Source organism: Puntigrus tetrazona, chromosome 20 (assembly GCF_018831695.1).
Source record: "Puntigrus tetrazona isolate hp1 chromosome 20, ASM1883169v1, whole genome shotgun sequence".
Taxonomy (NCBI): Eukaryota; Metazoa; Chordata; class Actinopteri; order Cypriniformes; family Cyprinidae; genus Puntigrus; species Puntigrus tetrazona.
Genome location: NC_056718.1, coordinates 23,214,560 through 23,234,286, shown reverse-complemented (window position 1 = coordinate 23,234,286; position 19,727 = coordinate 23,214,560). Strand labels below are relative to the sequence as shown.

The 19,727-nt window shown below is 37.1% G+C and overlaps 2 protein-coding genes across 3 annotated transcripts in view; both read right to left on the bottom strand.

Moving 5' to 3' along the window:
• The window catches only part of slc35f1 (solute carrier family 35 member F1), a 79,083-nt gene extending 77,180 nt beyond the window's left edge, over positions 1-1,903 (bottom strand). Inside the window, exon 1 of the mRNA XM_043220395.1 lies at positions 1,410-1,903. Within this exon, the coding sequence (XP_043076330.1) occupies positions 1,410-1,519 (110 nt within the window). The 5' untranslated portion in view covers positions 1,520-1,903. The remainder of the gene's footprint in view (positions 1-1,409) is intronic.
• A 9,468-nt stretch (positions 1,904-11,371) lies between these two features.
• Positions 11,372-19,211, bottom strand: nus1 (NUS1 dehydrodolichyl diphosphate synthase subunit). Of its 2 annotated transcripts, XM_043220396.1 has the most exons (5): positions 18,666-19,209; positions 17,263-17,394; positions 15,777-15,929; positions 14,868-14,967; positions 11,372-12,458 (listed from the first exon to the last, which is right to left on the bottom strand). In XM_043220396.1, the coding sequence occupies exons 1-5, from the start codon at positions 19,012-19,014 to the stop codon at positions 12,368-12,370; spliced, it is 825 nt and encodes a 274-aa protein (XP_043076331.1). In that variant the 5' UTR covers positions 19,015-19,209; the 3' UTR covers positions 11,372-12,367. The 2 variants fall into 2 exon arrangements, with proteins under 2 accessions (XP_043076331.1, XP_043076332.1); XM_043220397.1 differs by lacking the exon at positions 17,263-17,394 and having other exon boundaries at positions 18,666-19,211.
• Between the last annotated feature and the right edge of the window lie 516 nt (positions 19,212-19,727).

Sequence of the window (19,727 nt, the reverse complement as noted above, 5' to 3'; positions counted from 1 at the left end):
TCCGATTAAGCTTTATATACTGCATTGCTTTAAGCAACCACAAACACAATACGGCATGAAGTCCCATAAATAAATATGACCTTCTCCTTCCAAACAAGCAATTAGACGCTGAGAACGTCGAGCAGAAGTGATCGGACCGAGCTCGTGACGCTGTCCGATTCTTTATTCACAATTAAAAAAACATCTTAAGTTATTGAGTGAAGGACAGTCAAAAGTGCCTCGAACTCATATCGATTGGATGATAAAGTAAGTTCAGTGCAGAATCGTTTAACGCAAACTATCCAAGCGGTCGAAGATCCCTCCAAAAGGGCTCAAAACCAAAATATGATATGCTATATATATATATATGATTCGATATGTTCGTTTCTACGCGCTGGCGTCGAGCCGGTTAAGAGATTCCTCGGGCACGAACAGGCCTCACTTTCACCCTGAGAGCAGATTTTACTTTTGGCAGGTTCACAATGGCCACCGAAGCACCCAGAACGCAAGCCGATCCGCCCCTGCACTGATTCCACCTCCTGAGACATTGTTCCAGGAGATAAAGGCAAGTGGCGGGGATAAAAAGGACCAGCAGATGGCAAAGAGAGGGAAAGAGCGGGGCAGCCCGACTCGTCTGACCTAGGACTACCAGCTGTCATCCTCTCTGCATAACCACACACACAACTGGAGCAGCTGAAGACGGAGCATCCGGATGTGCAGAGCACCAGGCAAAACAACTCCAACAAGTCAGAAGAACGCTTCTGGTGCATTTAAAGTGAAAAACAGCAAGGGCCTGAGCGAAAAAATACATAAATACAGCACTGGCATTTCTCACCAGCAGTCGAAATGTTTTCATGCACATTTTGCTCTGATATGGCTTGATGCAATTTGTTCAGAAAACACTAAAAATGCATGCATTCGTAAAGGTAACAAAGCTAGGTATTTGGTGCAAAAGTGCATTTCTGAAACCGGCTCGCACCCAAACCCAAGCAATACTCGATTTTCAGAATCGCACACAACAGGTTTTCCGCGACTCCGGCAGGCTCTCGGGAGACAATTCCTCGCGCACTCGTGACCGATGCGCGCGCGCGTCCCGAGACAAAAGAGACCCAAGTGCGCGTTTCTCCGCGAGACCTTTCCGTCACGGTGATGAAGTGGATCCCGATCCGAAGGACGTCGATCCGAGCAGCGACGGTGACTGACATTGGTATTTCCTAAATACCTTTCCAAACGAATCTCACCAAATAACGACGGGATCGACCCGCCCGTGGCTCACCATTACAAAAACAGGATGAAAACATGCGCGGTAAATATCACGTCCCGGTAACTCTAGCGCGCGCGTTGCTTCGGGTGCGCGTGCAGTTTTAAATGCCCGGAGCGTGACAAAGTTGAATCGATTTCTGCTGAGCCAATCCAGTAGTTTCTCTTACCTGTTAAGCACTTTCTTCATCCTCTGAAACAGCGACGGGGATGCGGTGACCGTCTCCGACGGAATGGTCTCGATCGTGGTGACAACATGGTTCTGGTGCTCGGGCATCATCTCTAAAGCGGAGAACTAAAGCGGTCGATCAGTAAGCAGCGATCATTCCCGAGGCTTTGGTTATTCCGAGGAGCTCCGGCTCTCCATATCGCAGGTGAGGATAAACAGGTGTGTGTGTGTGTGTATCTCCGGTAAATGCGGGAGGGGTGGAGGGATGCTGGAGGCTCCTAGAAGTCGTCGGATGTTAGAGATGCATGCGCGACGTCGCACCTGTTCCCCCGTTTGCTTTCTGAGCAGATGTTTCCTGGTGTTTCAGTGCGCATTTTCTGAACGCCGGAGCAGGACTGCCGCGATGATTGGGAGGAGGTGCGCTTTTGAGTGAAATTGACAGTTCGGCCGCTAGAGGCCGCTGTTTCCGACGGCGCGCGTTAGCCAATGAGAACGAGCTAAAAATGATGCTCATTAAAATAAAATAAATAAAAGCTGTGATAAAGAAACGTAAGCACGTTTGATGAAAGGAATAATACTTGCTGTAATAAAAAAACGCGTCATATCTAGTAAATGCCGTAATATGAATATAAATATACCGTAAATATAATTAACAAACAAGCTGATTCATTTTATAAAAATAAGCACTGTGATTGATAATAAATGCAAACATTTCTAATAAATAATAGTCACATTTATTAAATGTGCATGCATTGTAAATATAAATTAAATAATAAATACACATAATCTGATTTATTAAATATAAATAATTTCTGAAATATTACGTAATGCAATATTTAGTAAATGTGATAAATGTATATTATATATATACATTATATATATATATATTATATATATATATATATATATATATATATATATATATATATATATATATATCATATAAATGTAATTATGCAACTTAGGCTACAAATATTGCACAGAAACGTTATACACAACTATACACAATAAAAAAAATTGTATCATAGAATCACAATAGAATCATATCTAGTAAATATAATAAAAATGCCGTAATAGATATAAATATAAATATAAATACACCGTGAATGCAATTTAATTAACAAACAAACAAATAAATAAGCTGATTCATTGTGTAAACATTTGTGCTGTAATTATAAATGTAAGCCTATTTAATAAATATAAGTAAAAATGCTGTTATATATGTAATCACATTTACTAAATGTGCATATATTGTAAAAGCAAATTAAATAATGAATAAATGTGGTCTGATTTATTAAATAAATATAAGTTCTGTAATATTATGTAATGTTATCACATTTAGTAAATGTAAGAACAATATATTGTATGCAACTTAGGCTACAAATATAGCACAGAAATAACACAAAATCTTTTTCCCAGAAATCTTTCATCTAATATATCATAAAAAACTTTTGACTCATTGATTGCTATTTGTTTTAAATACAAAATATTATTTTGGATGTTAATTTCATATTTGTCAATTTATATATAGATAAAATAAAAATGCAGTTAATAATTTATTTTAAATTAATTTTTAATTTAAATGTTTACTATTATTTTTTATTTAATTATTTTAATTTTATTTAGAGCATTTCTTACGCTCTAATTCACAGAATATACTAATGTATATGACTGCACGTTTATTAAAATAATAATATTAATAAAGAATAAAAATATGTAAATAATAACAATAATAAGTATAGATGCATACAATGTAGCTATTAATTATACAATACCAAAAACGAAAAGCAAAGAGAAATAAATTGCCTTTCAGTCTTCTACAAATTTCCCTTTTGCTTATTAATAAATCAGAAATGACTCATCTTGAATGATTTCATTTAGTAAGTCTGGGTGAAATTTAATTTTTTATTTATGTCAGCATTTTCTTTAAGCATATACTGGAATCCTTTGCAAGCGAATAAATAAGTGCATGTCATTCTAGAGATAAAAAAGGGAGCAGCAGAACAAAAACAGAGCAAAAGGCAACTCAATTCTGCAGCTTTGTCTTCAGAGGATGTAATCCTACCATAAGGAAACACTGCAGGTACTTCAATCCACGATCAGTTACTCACTCCTAAGGGGGCTGAACATCTAAGTCAAGACGCTTGTTAGTGTGCCAAAAGCCCAACAGTTATGGATGCTTCGGTCTGAAATCAATACATGGATCGCATTTACTCGCATCTTCGTGTTTAATGGATGATCTTAGAACCGTACAACAAGTGAGTCACGTTTGCGAGCTCCCCGTCTTCAATTGCTTTGATACGAAACGCTTTGAATTCAAATCAGCACGTCCACTTCAAGCAAAAGCAGATTAGTCCGTTCGATATCGGCTGGTGTTTAGGTTGAGAAAGTAGTGTTTTCATACAGGCTTTGACCACCCATCACCCCTTAGTTGTCATGGAAACCGGCGGCCGGGCATGCTGAACGGGATTGGCTCTCATATTGCATGTGTGCGAAAGCGCGGCACAGAGTGTATTCTTTGTGGCTGAAGCACACAGAGAGGTCACCGACTCGTTCAGAGGGACTCTACAGACAGCAGGTGCAGTCGTAACCCGGTGGGAACGGAGGAATGTTGACGAGGAAGGAATCGTGATGTTTGATCCCACGTGTTCTTCTGGCCTTGATCAAGAATCTGAAACTCCAAACCCTAGTGAGCTGTTTTACCTGTCTCCATAGAGAGCTGTCAGATGATCTATCCATCCGTCTATCTATCTCATTCTATCTATCTATCTATCTATCTAATTCTATCTATCTCTATCTAATTATCTATCTATCTATATCATTTTATCCATCTATATCGATCTCCTTCTATCTATCTATCTATATCTATCTATCTATCTATCTATCTATCTATCTATCTATCTATCTATCTATCTGTCTCTCTGTCTATCTATCTATCTATCTATCTATCTGTCTGTCTTTCTCATTCTATCATCTATCACATTCTATCTATCTATCTATCTATCTATCTATCTATCTATCTATCTATCTATCTATCTATCTATCAATCTCATTCTATCATCTATCTCATTATATCTATCATCTATATCATTTTGTCTATTTATCTATCTATCTATCTATCTATCTATCATCTATATCATTTTGTCTATCTATCTATCTATCTATCTATCTATCTATCTATCTCATTCTATCTATTTATCTATCTATCTATCTATCTATCTATCTATCTATCTATCTATCTATCTATCTATCATTTTATCTATCAATCTCATTCTATCTATCTATCTATCTATCTATCTATCATTTTATCTATCAATCTCATTCTATCATCTATCTCATTATATCTATCATCTATATCATTTTGTCTATTTATCTATCTATCTATCTATCTATCTATCATCTATATCATTTTGTCTATCTATCTATCTATCTATCTATCTATCTATCTATCTATCTCATTCTATCTATTTATCTATCTATCTATCTATCTATCTATCTATCTATCTATCTATCTATCTATCTATCATTTTATCTATCAATCTCATTCTATCTATCTATCTATCTATCTATCTATCTATCATTTTATCTATCAATCTCATTCTATCTATCTATCTATCTATCTATCTATCTATCTCTCTATCATTTTATCTATCAATCTCATTCTATCTATCTGTCTCATTTTGTCTTTCTATCTATCTCATTCTATCATCTATCTATATCATTTTATCTATCTATATCGATCTTATTCTATCTATCATCTATCTCATTATATCTATCTATCTATCATCTATATCATTTTGTCTATCTATATCGATCTCATTCTATCTATCTATCTATCTATCTCATTCTATCATCTATATCATTTTGTCTATTTATCTATCTATCCATCTATCCATCTATCTATCCATCTATCCATCCATCCATCCATCTTTATCTTAAAACTATATCAGCGCTGAGCATACACCCTGTGGGATTTCTTTTCAGATATAGTAAAAAGTAAATGAAAGCGTGTGTAAGCAGAGTCTAGCATGGTTTGTATCTTTAATTTAAACGCCGCGCTGCAGTGAAAAAGCCGCCGGTATTAATGTAACAGAATTGCCACCTAATATTACTCCATAGTTCTGTTATACAGCAAGCACGCTTTGTGCGATACAGCGGACCACAATGCAGTGCGTTTGATTTGACCTTCCTTTTCCACGCTGCCAAACGAAATCGAACATATTTCACGACATTACTTTAAAAACGATAGGTTTGTTTATCCGTTTGCACAATTTTACGATTTTAAATATCCCAGCTGCCAATTCATGCGTCGTTCTTCGCAAAGGAAACGCGAGGGCCAATTTAATTGCATTGCATCGTGGGATACATTATTCCTGGCAGCACGCTTGGCCCGTTTTGGTAGGAGTTCTTTATCCGAACAGAAACGTGCGCCGCTCACATAACGCTAGCAGTTAGCATGCTACTCCCAACGCAGTCGATATCTCACAATCGATTTCCATCGGGGTCAAAATCCATTTCAAATTTCACGAATGCCGATACATAAAGAAGCCTTTATCTTTTTCCTCCGCCGAGGGCCCGTGACTGCAGCATGACTGCTTTGTAGAGCGGCAGGAGACAAACACGCTATTACAAGAGAACGCCCCGACAATGTCTGTACTATAAATAGGCACAAATTCAAATCAATAAAAACGAGGCAACCGCAGAGCTCATAAAGCAGGTCCTTGAGTGGATTTATGCGTCTGCTAATGCATCCCGACCGTCGTGCGTTTCTTGAACCAACCTAATGATAATTTAGACTTTGGCTAATCCACTACGAGATGTTATTTTAGTAGGCAGGTCTGAATTATTCTTCCTAAGCACCTCAGTTCAGTGTGCTCCAGCGATCAATTGATTTGTTTCCATTCAAGGTGTTAGCGCGCTGATACAATATTTATCTTATTAGCCACGGGGGTGGATCACCTAGAGCTGCGGTCGATGCCTTTCTCTGACTGACTGAAGGTCCGTGAGGACTCGCGCTGTATTGGAAACACGCACAACGAAACGACCAAAAGGATTTTTTTTGAACAAAAGCTCCATATAACAAACACTAAAGGTCATTGAGACGGACACAGATAAGTTCTTAGTCCACCATCGCTCGCGTCGCGCTCAACCAAACGTCGTTGGTTTGTTTTGCGTTTTTGATTTTTTCAGGTTTAGTAAAACCGAGGCACCAGAAGAATAAAATGTATAAAATGCTGAAAACTTTCAATGTGTCAAATGCTACCAATTAAACGATAAAATATGTTTAATCGGTAACATTGGTTGAATTATTTATGAATTAGATTAAGATTTTGACCTTTCTGACCCCAAAGGTTTTGAAACGTTTTAACCTTTTAAATAAAATAACATAATTCATAATCCATAATAATGCAATGGCCAAGAAGATGAGTGCCAAAAAAGGTCCATTTATATGTGAACTATTCCTTTAATATGGAATTGTCAGTGTGTATGGAGATATATATAGATATAGATATAAATATATAAAAAAATTATATGTATAGCCTGTGTGTGTATATATATATATATATATATATATATATAGATGTATATATATATATGTGTGTATATATATATATATATATATATATATATATATATATATATATATACAGACGTGAACAAAATTGTTGGTACCCTTTGGTCAATGAAAGAAAAAGTCACAATGGTCACAGAAATAACTGTTATCTGACAAAAGTAATAATAAATAAAAATTCTATAAATGTTAACCAATGAAAGTCAGACATTGTTTTTCAACCATGCTTCAACAGAATTATTTAAAAAAATAAACTCATGAAACAGACCTGGACAAAAATGATGGTACCCTAACTTAATATTTTGTTGCGCAACCTTTTGAGGCAATCACTGCAATCAAACGCTTCCTGTAACTGTCAATGAGACTTCTGCACCTCTCAGCAGGTATTTTGGCCCACTCCTCATGAGCAAACTGCTCCAGTTGTGTCCGGTTTGAAGGGTGCCTTTTCCAGACTGCATGTTTCAGCTCCTTCCAAAGATGCTCAATAGGATTGAGGTCAGGGCTCATAGAAGGCCACTTTACAATAGTCCAATTTTTTCCTCTTAGCCATTCTTGGGTGTTTTTAGCGGTGTGTTTTGGGTCATTGTCCTGTTGCAAGACCCATGACCTGCGACTGAGACCAAGCTTTCTGACACTGGCTAGTACATTTCTCTCTAGAATTCCTTGATAGTCTTGAGATTTCATTGTACCCTGCACAGATTCAAGACACCCTGTGCCAGAGACGCAGCAAAGCAGCCCCAGAACATAACAGAGCCTCCTCCATGTTTCACAGTAGGGACAGTGTTCTTTTCTTGATATGCTTCATTTTTTCGTCTGTGAACATACAGCTGATGTGCCTTGGCAAAAACTTCGATTTTTGTCTCATCTGTCCACAGGACATTCTCCCAGAAGCTTTGTGGCTTGTCAACATGTAGTTTGGCATATTCCAGTCTTGCTTTTTATGATTCGTTTTCAACAATGGTGTCCTCCTTGGTCGTCTCCCATGTAGTCCACTTTGGCTCAAACAACAGCGGATGGTGCGATCTGACACTGATGTTCCTTGAGCATGAAGTTCACCTTGAATCTCTTTAGAAGTCTTTCTAGGCTCTTTTGTTACCATTCCGATTATCCGTCTCTTAGATTTGTCATCAATTTTCCTCCTGCGGCCACGTCCAGGGAGGTTGGCTACAGTCCCATGGATCTTAAACTTCTGAATAATATGTGCAACTGTAGTCACAGGAACATCTAGTTGCTTGGAGATGGTCTTATAGCCTTTACCTTTAACATGCTTGTCTATAATTTTCTTTCTGATCTCTTGAGACAACTCTTTCCTTTGCTTCCTCTGGTCCATGTCGAGTGTGGTACACACCATATCACCAAACAACACAGTGATTACCTGAAGCCATATATATAGGCCCAATGGCTGGTTACAAGGTTGTAGACACCTGTGATGCTAATTAGTGGACACACCTTGAATTAACATGTCCCTTTGGTCACATTATTTTCAGTGTTTTCTAGGGGTACCATCATTTTTGTCCATGCCTGTTTCATTGAGTATATTTTTTTAAATAATTCTGTTGAAGCATGGTTGAAAAACAATGTCTGACTTTCATTGGTTAACATTTATAGAATTTTTATTTATTATTACTTTTGTCAGATAACAGTTATTTCTGTGACCATTGTGACTTTTTCTTTCATTGACCAAAGGGTACCAACAATTTTGTCCACGTTCTGTATATATATATATATATATATATATATATATATATACTTTCAAATGATTAATCATTGATTAATCATTTATATAATACACTATATATGTATAATGGTGTATATTTATTATGTATACACACACACATATAACAATTTTTAGGTGTTTAAACAGTTGTATATATATATATTAGTTTCTTATATTGTATGTGTAACGTGTATTATTTACACACACACACACACACACACACATACATATATATATATATATATATATATATATATATATATATATATATATATATACACACATATAAACACACACACACACACGACAGCACTAATACATTTGATCAAAATACAGTACATTTGATAGAGTATGACAAATAACCAGCCAAAAGGAATTTTCATCATAATATAACACAATAGTGCATGGATTTATTAATAAGACATAGTGCAATACTGAACCTCTGATTCACTCACCAGCATCTATCAGGATGACTTGTACACCAGATGTCTTTCCCCCAGTGTTCACAAGGTCATGACAACTTGTTCTTCTGATGCCGCTGAACATCTTGACACTCTTACTAGTTCAAAGTCATCATGTATTTTTCATGCTCGGCCGTGAACATGAAATTGTTAAAACAAAGCTCACGTTTACTCTTTAGAGAAAAAAAAAATGGAGAGAAACTCGATTCTGTGCGGAGATGCTTAGGGCAATAAACCCTTCTTGCTTGCAGTTGCAAGAAACGCATTGCAATGAATCTGTGAAGAAAAAAAAAATTGATCTAATTGATGTGAAAAATAACAATAAATATGGAAAAGCTTTTCCAAATGAAAGATGTAATGCATTAAAGATGACGAGGGACATGTAAGACCGAATTAGTTTGTACATTTCAAACTGCATCGAAAAATCTAAAGCCTTGGGGCCAAATTTATGTTAATTTCCAGCATTATTCTGTTCTCTTGAGGCGGATATGCTCTTAAAAATGCAACCTGACGTATCTTCAATCCCAGCAACAATCCGTAATGAAACTTCTCCTGCGAGAACGTGGGAACGCGAGAAGCAGATTTTATTAACCCCGAACATCGTCAGCCGCAGATCCGAGGAACGGATCCCGAACCAACAAACGAAGGGTAAAAATCAGTTCCGGCGTGTTTTTTCTTCTCGAAAGCCTCGTTTTCAGTCTTTAAGGAGAAGTAAATGGCACCCGACAGAAGCAATGAATAAGTCTCGGGATGTAATCGGTGGCCCAGATGTTCATAACACCTCCTGTCCTCACTGACCTAAATGTGTGAACTACTTCGGAAGCTGCATTTCTGGACACGGAGGTGTTTAATAAAAACAGGAAGAATTTATGACAAGCCCATCCTTCAGCTTTGACGTTCCAGCACTTATTAACGTACAGCTCACGCCTTCGAAACCCCCTCAGACCGACGAGGAGTTATTTATTGAACGAAGTCCAGGCTGCTCTTTTACGTATAATAGAAGTGAATGGGGACCGCAGACGTCAGGGCAGGATGTTCTATTCTGGATAAGTTTAATCTCAGTCTGGGTTGTGTGAACAAGACATCGCACGGCTTTAGACGGGTTTTAGAGACATTTGTGGTTGGATGCATTTTTGTGCATTCTTGAGATCATCTAACTTATTTATGTTTAAAACAATGTGTGTATTATATTTAAAAAAAAAAACGATTCCTTGCAAAGGTTTATAAAAGCAGGAGCATCAATCTATGAGGAAAGTTCATTCTCGATTTTGAAAATATCTTGGTTAATGTTAGCATTGCAACTTTATAGTCAATAAAAGGTCACGTTAAAATTAATATTTTGTCTAAATAAAATAGAACACTACATATAAAAATAAAAACATTTTAAACGTTTAAAGTGAATTTAATCATAACAAATGTACAGTGTTTTAATAGCTTTAAGAGTGCATTCAATGTAGCAAATGTAATAAAATTGCAAATCAACTATATTATTGATTTTTTTTTTTTTAATTACTGCTGTAATATTGTAACTCTACCCGTTTAAAAGTTTGGGGTCAAGGTTTTTTTTTTTATTTTAAAGTAGTTAAAACTGACAGTAAATACATCCACAATGTTATAACATTTCTATTTTAAAACTTTATTAAAAAAAAATCTATATATTTATTAAAGAATATGTAGCAAAAAAACAATGAAATGAAACAGAAAAACAGTGATAAGAAATATTTCTTGAGCAGCAAATTAAAATAGTTTCTGAAGGATCGCGTGACACTGAACACTGGAGTAATGAAACAGAAATAAATGACTTTAAACTGTACTAATAATTCACAACGTTTACAGCTTTACCGCGTTTTTAATCAAAATAAATGTAGCCCTAGTGAGCATAAGAGAAAAAACCTTACGACCCCGAACTTTTGTGCGTCAGTATATGACCCTTATAGAAGAAAAGCTAAAATACTGTAGAATTTTTCACGACTGCTAAAGCGTGTCACTAGAAATGCCAATGTCCCGAGTTCAATTCCCAGGGAACGCGCTGATAAAACATACAGCCTGAACGCAAAGCACTTTGGGTAAAAGTGCCAGCCAGATGAAGAACTGTCAGATGAAATACACAGAAGTTAAAAGTAAAAAAAAATGCACGTCGAAAGAAGGAAGCTGCAACAGAAAATCATTCCTCTTTTCATTTCGACGACACAATGCTCTCGACACAACTACAGTTAAAGGATTCAGTAACATTTATTATACATTCACGCTGGACACTAGCAAACCCACCCTTCCCGTCGATTACACCTTTAAGACTTCTTGCGTCGCGCAGAAAAGCCCGTGGCGCGATATAAACAAAAAAACAATCACGGATTCCTGCGAAATATTAATGCGAAACATTTCTGATCCACAGAGATATCGACGGAGAAAAAAAAAAACAACAGACTTCTGAACGAAGCAATATTTACTAAAGACAAATAAAAATCGAATAAAAACGTAATTAGCGCCGCGAGCCGTTACGAACAGCGAGAGCTTTCGTGGGGGAACGATGTAGAGCAATCAATTAACGCACTTAGAATTACAAACTTCAGGGTTTGATGCTAATTCATGTCATTCGTGGCACATTCAAATGACACGATTACGAATAAACACACACACACACACACACACACACACACACAACCATTTACAGCACGCTTGTATAGCCTTAATGGGAACGTGACGTTGCAGTAAGACAGATTCGGCATGCAGATGATTCATCGAAACAGAAAAATCCCGCCGGTTTTCGCTAACCAGAAGCGCGTCCGCTGTCCGGTGGCTCTCGTTCTTTGCGCCAGACGGATGAGTGCGTGTAGCTTCTGCGGAGTTCAGTGCATCTTTACGAACTATTCCAAAGTGGCCCAAAAAAAAAAAAAGGTGGTATATTTAATTAACCAAGCTCCTCGAGCGGCCGGCTTGCTTGCAGGGTGGCGCTCGTGTCCTTTTTTCTGCGACTTGATGCTCATGACACATACACAGATGCACAAGTGTAAATCACACACACACACAGAGAGAGAGAGAGAGAGAGAGAGAGAGTCGCCCGACAGGCCTTGGCGGAGAAGAGCAGAGATGATCCGGGCCGAGAAGAGCGGCTCCAGGGCTTGTACTGTAAACATGAGGAGAGGGTCGGACCCCCTCCATCCCCTCTCGCTCGTTCAGTTCCTTCTGTTCTGCTCCCTGCGGACGGATCCTCACTTGCCCAACCGCTGCTCGCACGTCGCGTAGCGCTGCAGAGCACCGAACAGGTCGTCGTAAGAGACGTCTACGTGGGACGGCATGGAGCTACAGGTGGAGAGGAGAGAGAATAAATACTTCAGAAACACAGTGGTAAGTGGGGTTTGTTTGTAAATTAATTTTAATAATGCCTTTTTTTTCTTAAAGCAATACGCCACTTTTTTTTAATTATTTTAAATAGGCTACAACTCCATCTCTTAACTCAACAGTTAAGCATTACAGTTTTGAATCCATTGAGCGATCTAAAATAATAATAAAAATAAATATATAATAATAATAATAAAAAAAAAATCTCACTTTTATAGCACTTTAAAAAATAATAATTACCAAAAAAAAAAAAAAAAAACTTTTATAGCACACACAAAAAAAAAAAATAATAAATTTGCCAAAGACTTTCAATATTTTTCCTATTTAAAACTTGATCTTTGTACCAAGACCAGTGGAAATTTGCTGCAGCGGGCACAATGATGCACAGCACCTGAAGATAGTCACCAGCATTTCAGGCGCTGCGTAATAACATTGCAAAATAAACTAAAAATAAGTATAAAATAAATAAATAAATAATAATTAAAAAAAACAACAACTGAAACTATTGGTGATTTTTTATAAAAAGTTTCAGTTGCATTTTTAACTAATGTAAGAATGTTAAATCTTAGTTCAAAATCCAATCTTGATTTCTAAAACTCATCAAGGCTGCATTTAATTGACCAAATATACAATGAAAGAGTAATACTAATACTGTAAAAAGTATTAAAATGCTGTAATGATAATACAATCACTTTTCTTTTTTAATAAATTTTATAATGTAATTTATTCCCGTGATGCAAAGCTGAATTTTCTCATCATTGCTCCAGTCTTCAGTGTCACGTGATCCTTTAAAAATCATTCTTATATGCAGATTTGCTGCTCAGGAAGCATTTCATATTATATTTACAATGATATTGTCACCTTGATCGCAGATGCTATTTAAACCAAGCTGGATGACGACGTCACTGAACTCACTAATGCCTTTAACTGAAAACTGAGTGTTTGCTATCGGCCTTTTTGCATTATTGACGCACTATTTAATACCGTAAAACCGCTTTGAAACAATCTGCATTGTTAAAAGCACTTTATAAATAAAGGTGACTTGACAAGAACGGCATTCAGTTGAAATAGAAGTTTACTCAGATTTTTTTATTTGCTAAATCACTGTGCCCTTGCAAGTACATTTTCACAAAAAATTACTCCCCATTTTCAGTCGTTTCCAAACGTGCACATTTCATTTTTAGGTGGAACGAACATGATTAGACGTGGTTGGATTATCTCCGTTTCCTCAGGGTAGCTGGGCCGATATATAATTAAAATGTAGCTAATTACATACCTGAAATGTAGGTGCATAATTGTAAATCAATTTTGTGCAATCACTTAAACTTAAAAAAAATAAAAAAAATCAAGAAGTCATTTTAATTACTTTAAAACAGCCCTGATTAACGGTCTACAGATGTGTTATCGGTCACGGGACGAACACGCTTAGAAGACTGAACGAATATATGGGAGGGAAACTAAACAGAAGATCAGGTTTGCTAATGATGCAGTGAATCAGTGCAGGGTCACACTGCCATCTAGTGGAAGCTCAGAAGAAAAAAAAAACATTCAGCATTTAAAAAAAATTTAATTCTCTATTAGTTCAATATATTTAGCAATTAACACTGAAAAGGAAAAAAAAACATTCTTCCATTATTATATTTATTAATACAAGTCGACGAGATAAAAAAGCCCATATTTAAAAGCTTTTACTTTGCAGATTACATTTATATTAATATACTCTCATGTAATGTTACTTTTCACTTGTGCACTCTGCATACGAATGCATTACATTTCTTTAAACTTGACCAAACATGAGTCGGAGAGCATTTATCACCCGCAATCTGGTGTGGCAAAAACTCCATGCGTGTTAATTAAGACAAGATACCGGAGGTTAAGACGGATAAGATGGAGAGCGTCAGACCGTGCAGGATGCTGAAGATGGTGGCGTGATGCAATGCGGTGAAATTCAGCGTGTGCGCTGTGACCTCACGGAGCTGAACGCGTCGTCGCGCGCGCTTGGGAAGCTTCCAGAGATAAGTGTGCCAGCGCGGACAGGTTTACTTGCTAATCTGCGCTGATAATCGCGCGAAAGGATTTACCTAAACTCTTCAGGCAAAACGCCAATGCATGCACTCGGGAAAAAAAAAAAAAAACAAGCATGCGAACATTGCACCGGGATTTAAGGTATCGCAAGACACCGCGAACACGTTCTTTATATGCAGCGCGTGCGATTTTTAATGAATTCAAATCGACTTGAACTTAATTTGTGGGAGAACATTAACACTTCGCGATGCAAAGAAGAAAAACCCAAAGAAAAGGATCAAAAACTAGCCTGCAAACTGTACCGTTTGTGCTCGCTCAGTTACATCGGCGCATAAACACACTCACATAATCTCTGTTAGTCTGATGTGCCAGGGAAGAAATCCAAGCGTGCTTTCCACGGGGCCGAACTTCAGCACCAGGTCTGGGTCTGGGGTGTTCTTTGACTCTGCGCAGGGGGGTAAAAAAACAAAACAAAACAAAACCGGCATCAGCGGAAAAGGTCTGAAGATGAATACAGAGAACGCTATAGGCTCTTCTGTTAACCGAGGAGATCCTGGAGGCCGTAGAAAGGGCAAAAAATGTCGGTCTCTCAACACAAAACATCCTCAAGGATGAGTGAGCTCATTGAGTGATGAGGCTCGTATCGTTGCAATCAGGGGCTGTGCCATAAATATTCTTCATCACTCTGATGGCCTGAATTCTACAGCTCCTATTGTGCTCGCTATTATCATGTTACAGATATACTATTTTTGCAAGTGGATTTTATTATATGCAACGTTGTCGTAACCATTCTTAATAAGAAGAAACACTTTATTAACATAGATGCAACACAATTAAGCATAAAAATGCATTTGCACGATTAATATTTCATATTATAACCCAATATTTATAGAAGTCAGCGACTGCCACAAAATTTCCATTTCTTTACAACATCAAAGGTTTATAAAGAAATGTCAGAGTACAATATATATTATATTGTTTGGTATTTTTAACGTGTTTTGAGTTTTTTTTATAAGCTGCGATGTTAAAGGCGTTTCTTTTTATTCTGCTCTTGTTCATCAACAATAAAATACAACGAAGCGAAGCAATATCCCACGAATTATTTCAATCAGCGTTCGTCGCTACACAAAGGTAAAGAATTGATCGGATCTTTTAAAAGACTAACACAAGCCCTTAAGACTTTTAAGTCTCCATATGGATTTCTCAGCCAAATTACAGGAATGAAAGCTGGTATTTAAGTGTTGGTAAGCTCACCTCTGAGTAATGAGTCCAGCACAGTGACGTTAATGTCTTTGGATGTCTTTTCCTTCTGCTCGATGGCCCTGCAGAGCTGCTGAGCTGCCTGGACGATGCTGAGCCGCCCATCGTCTGGAGATAAGACCTTCACCACTGACTGGCAAGATAACACTACAGGAGGCAGAAAATAATAACTTTATATCGAGTGTAAACCATATTTAAACAGACTAAAAGAATCAGGCCATCCATTTAGAAAATGAGTAACTCAGAACAAGTGACTCAATACACAGCCAGACTAAAACAGCAATCATGAGTCGAATCTTTTGAACAGGCTTAAAGTTACTGTAATGATGGAAATTTGAGGGACAAAATTAGTAGTGGTGCATGTGTCTGTCACATACACATGTGTGAGTGTGTGTGTATATATATATATATATATATATATATATATATATATATATATATATATATATATATATATATATATATATATATATATATGTATATATATATATATATATATATATATATATGGGTTGTTGACATCTCTTATACTCACAAAGGCTTCATTCATTTCATTAAAAGTTTAATTTGTGATTTTCTATTTGAATATACCATTTATTCCTTTAATGGCTTGATGCTGAAAGCTGCATTTTAAGAATCATTATTCTATTAACAGTTTCATTATTCATCATTTCAACATTTCCTAATATTATCAAAATGGTACAAACTGATTTTTTAAGAATTTGCAGTGAACAGAAATTTCCAACATAAATACGTAAATTAAGTGATTTTACAGACTTAAAATATTTATATTTGATTAAATAAATGCATCCTTGTTGAATAAACACCATGATTTTTAAATAAATAAATAAATAAATAAATATATATATATATATATAAATTTTGTGTGTTTGTTTGTTTTTTTTGGTAGGGCAAAATGTTAACTACTAGTCCTACTGGATAAGCAAAAGAAATGCCTTTATTTTTTTCCCCCAAATATGTATGAGCGGCAGAGAAACAAACACATATCGCTTATTAACCGTTTGGATTTAAAATAGAAACATAACTTGTGCGTTAATAAGCTCATCATAGACTCTGGCAGCACACAGAACGACAAAAAGCAATGTTATAGCCAAAAGAGCCACATATACTACATATAATATATACAGCCTAAAAGTAAAACAATAAGCAAAGAGGGTTTTTCCCATGAATCACTGCGTCATTCGGTATTAAGTTCCATAGTCCTTAACACATGACATGCCCAAGGCAACTCTGGGAAAATAAAACCAGTTTTCTGATTCACAGACAAAAGCGACAACGAATCTTTTCCAAACCCACGCCATAAAAGAGATAAAAGGTGCAAACGACTATGCATCGCGATCCATCTCATGATGAAAAATGCCCATTCATCCTAGACTCAATCTTCTGATCCAACCTGTTTGTACAGGTGTGCGTCTCAAACAGCGAGCAGCAGTCAGTTCTCTCAGCTTTCGGGCCTCACCTTGATGCTCTTGTTTATCTGCACCGTTCTTCGCGGGCTCCACGGAGTATTTGGAGCCGTCCGTTCCCAAAAGCTCCTGCTGCTGTCTCACGATCTCCTCCATGAGTCTGGAGTTGTTCCTCCTGAACACACCTGTAACGCAAGACGCCCCACGCCCCGTTAGACACTACGGCTCCAGAAAGAAATCGTGCTTCGTGATATATCGGTGACGGCAATCTAAAAAAAGGTTATCAGCCAACTCACGCTTTCAGAAGACGGATTTAGGCTAACGTTCGAGGCTGAACCTGGCATTGGGGTTTAGATCGGTGGCTTTCAACTGGAGGGACACGCTGGGAATAATCACCGTTAAATAATACAACGCAACAAAATAAAGCAAAATTAACACGGTGGGGGGAAAAAAGAGAGAGTTGAAAACCGCAGACTGCTTGGTTTCTTCCTAAAAGTACTTGGCCCATAGTGGCGTGAACGAATCAAGACTCGTATTCACTCTGCGATTCAGATCTCCGCTCACCCTTATCACATATTTGCCGGTTATAAAATATTTGTCAAAGGTTACGAGCCACGCGTGATATCAGACGCTGCCCTACTTCCATTGAGAAATATACCGAAGTGAAAGGCACCGTTTTGAAACGAATGTATTATAAAGTCGAGAATTAAAGCAATATGCATTTCAAAACCTTCGAAGGGTTTAGAAACATTCGTACATATAGTGATTTCATTCTTGAAATCTAGGAATAAGACGCTTTCGTGCATGTCTTAAATTTATCTATACACCTTATATATTGCCCTTTTTTTTTTTTTTTTTTTTTTTTTTAAAGCATGTTTTATTAATATTTCTGTTATGCTGCATGGCAAAACAACATAATTTCCCCCATATTTTGCCATTATAAGTTATTTACAACAAACTTTATTGCTTAAAATCACTTTTACATACACTTTTGTATGCATCACAGTGCCGCCAAACGATTAATCGCCATTAAATCACACCCAAAATAAACGTTTGTGTGCATAATAATGCGTTTTTTTATTATTTAGAAAATTTCTTATTACATATAAATATATTTAATATATATAAACGTAGCTTGTTTTGCTGATGTGCGTGCATTTATATATAAATAATAAATATACACAGCACACATACATATGTTATGTAAACAAAAATGCTGGTTTTGGATGTGATCAATGGTTTGAAAGTATTAAGAATGACCCAATATAATACATGCATACGCACATATATAGTATGTTTGTGGTAATATCGGACAATATGCAAGCTAAAAAGTTTAGGGCTGGCATGAAGGCAATCGTATCTAAATATAATAGTGCTCATACAGCAGATGACTGGATGCATGTGACTGCCGTTCACTTCCTTTTATTCAACGCATACGATTCCCAAGGAGTCTTACCTTGATTATCGTACACACTGACATACGAGATCCCCACCGCCATGCACCAGACCACTAGATTGGCGACGTCCGTGAAGTGGATCTCCTCCTCGGCGATCAATAACCCCACGTGAAGAGGCAGCTTCTCTAACGTCCTGCCATCGGCTCCCCAGCGGACCCGGCGGCCGCTCCGTTTGCCTGTGGCTCCGGTCTTTTTCGCATTGTGAAAGCCGAGGGCCAGGGGCAGCAACAAGCCCATCACGGCCCGTTTCCACCTCCAGACGTGGACTCGGAACCAGGCGAGCAGCGCGCGCTGGACGTAAAGCAGCGCGTGCAAAAACCGCCACACCATCTCATACAGCAAAGCCATGCTTCAAAGTGTCAGAAACGCGCTCCTAGTTGAATGTATCTATGGGATTTTGAAGCGTACTCCTCATATTAAAGTAATCCGCGTAGGTGTGAGCGACGGTGTATCGAGAAAAGCGCCGTTTTGGTCATTGCCAACACCGCAGCGCGCAGGCTGCCATTTCTTCATCTTTCCAACCTTTCCACTCTGAACCCGCTGCTGCGTGACATGGAGCTTTCTGATTGGACAGTTGGCAGAACGCCTGCGCGTCATCCTAACCGCTGGTCTGGGATCGGTTGTGACGTTCCCTGGCGGGTGCTGAAGCGGCAGAAGGATATTTGACGGCTGATCTCAGAACGAACTAAAATCAGAATTCAGCCTGACGCGGGATGGTGCGACGCGATTGGCTGCTGTACCGGTCAATGAATCTGTGTGAAAACGCTGTTTACTCTAATGTCTGTGATCTATGAATAAGAAAAGTTAAATATTTTGTGTTTACTTCAGATATACATTTAAAACGCATATTCATATCAAAGATGTAAAACATTTTACTGAAGGACATTTTTGAATGTTCGATAATAGGATTAAAACGATTTAGGCCTACAACTACTGGCTTCATAAAACGATAATATATATATATATATATATATATATATATATATATATATATATATATATATATATATATATATATATATATATATATATAAATAAATTATATATATATAAATTATATA

Bases quoted from the DNA above. Each gene is read 5' to 3' on its own strand.
- nus1 (XM_043220396.1), bottom strand. From the start codon at position 19,014: ATGGCTTTGCTGTATGAGATGGTGTGGCGGTTTTTGCACGCGCTGCTT. The intron at 15,930-17,262 runs GTGAGGCCCGAA...TGCCTCCTGTAG, and splicing joins AGATAAACAAGAGCATCAAG to TGTTATCTTGCCAGTCAGTG. The intron at 12,459-14,867 runs GTGAGTGTGTTT...CTCCACCTGTAG, and splicing joins ATCAGACTAACAGAGATTAT to CTCCATGCCGTCCCACGTAG.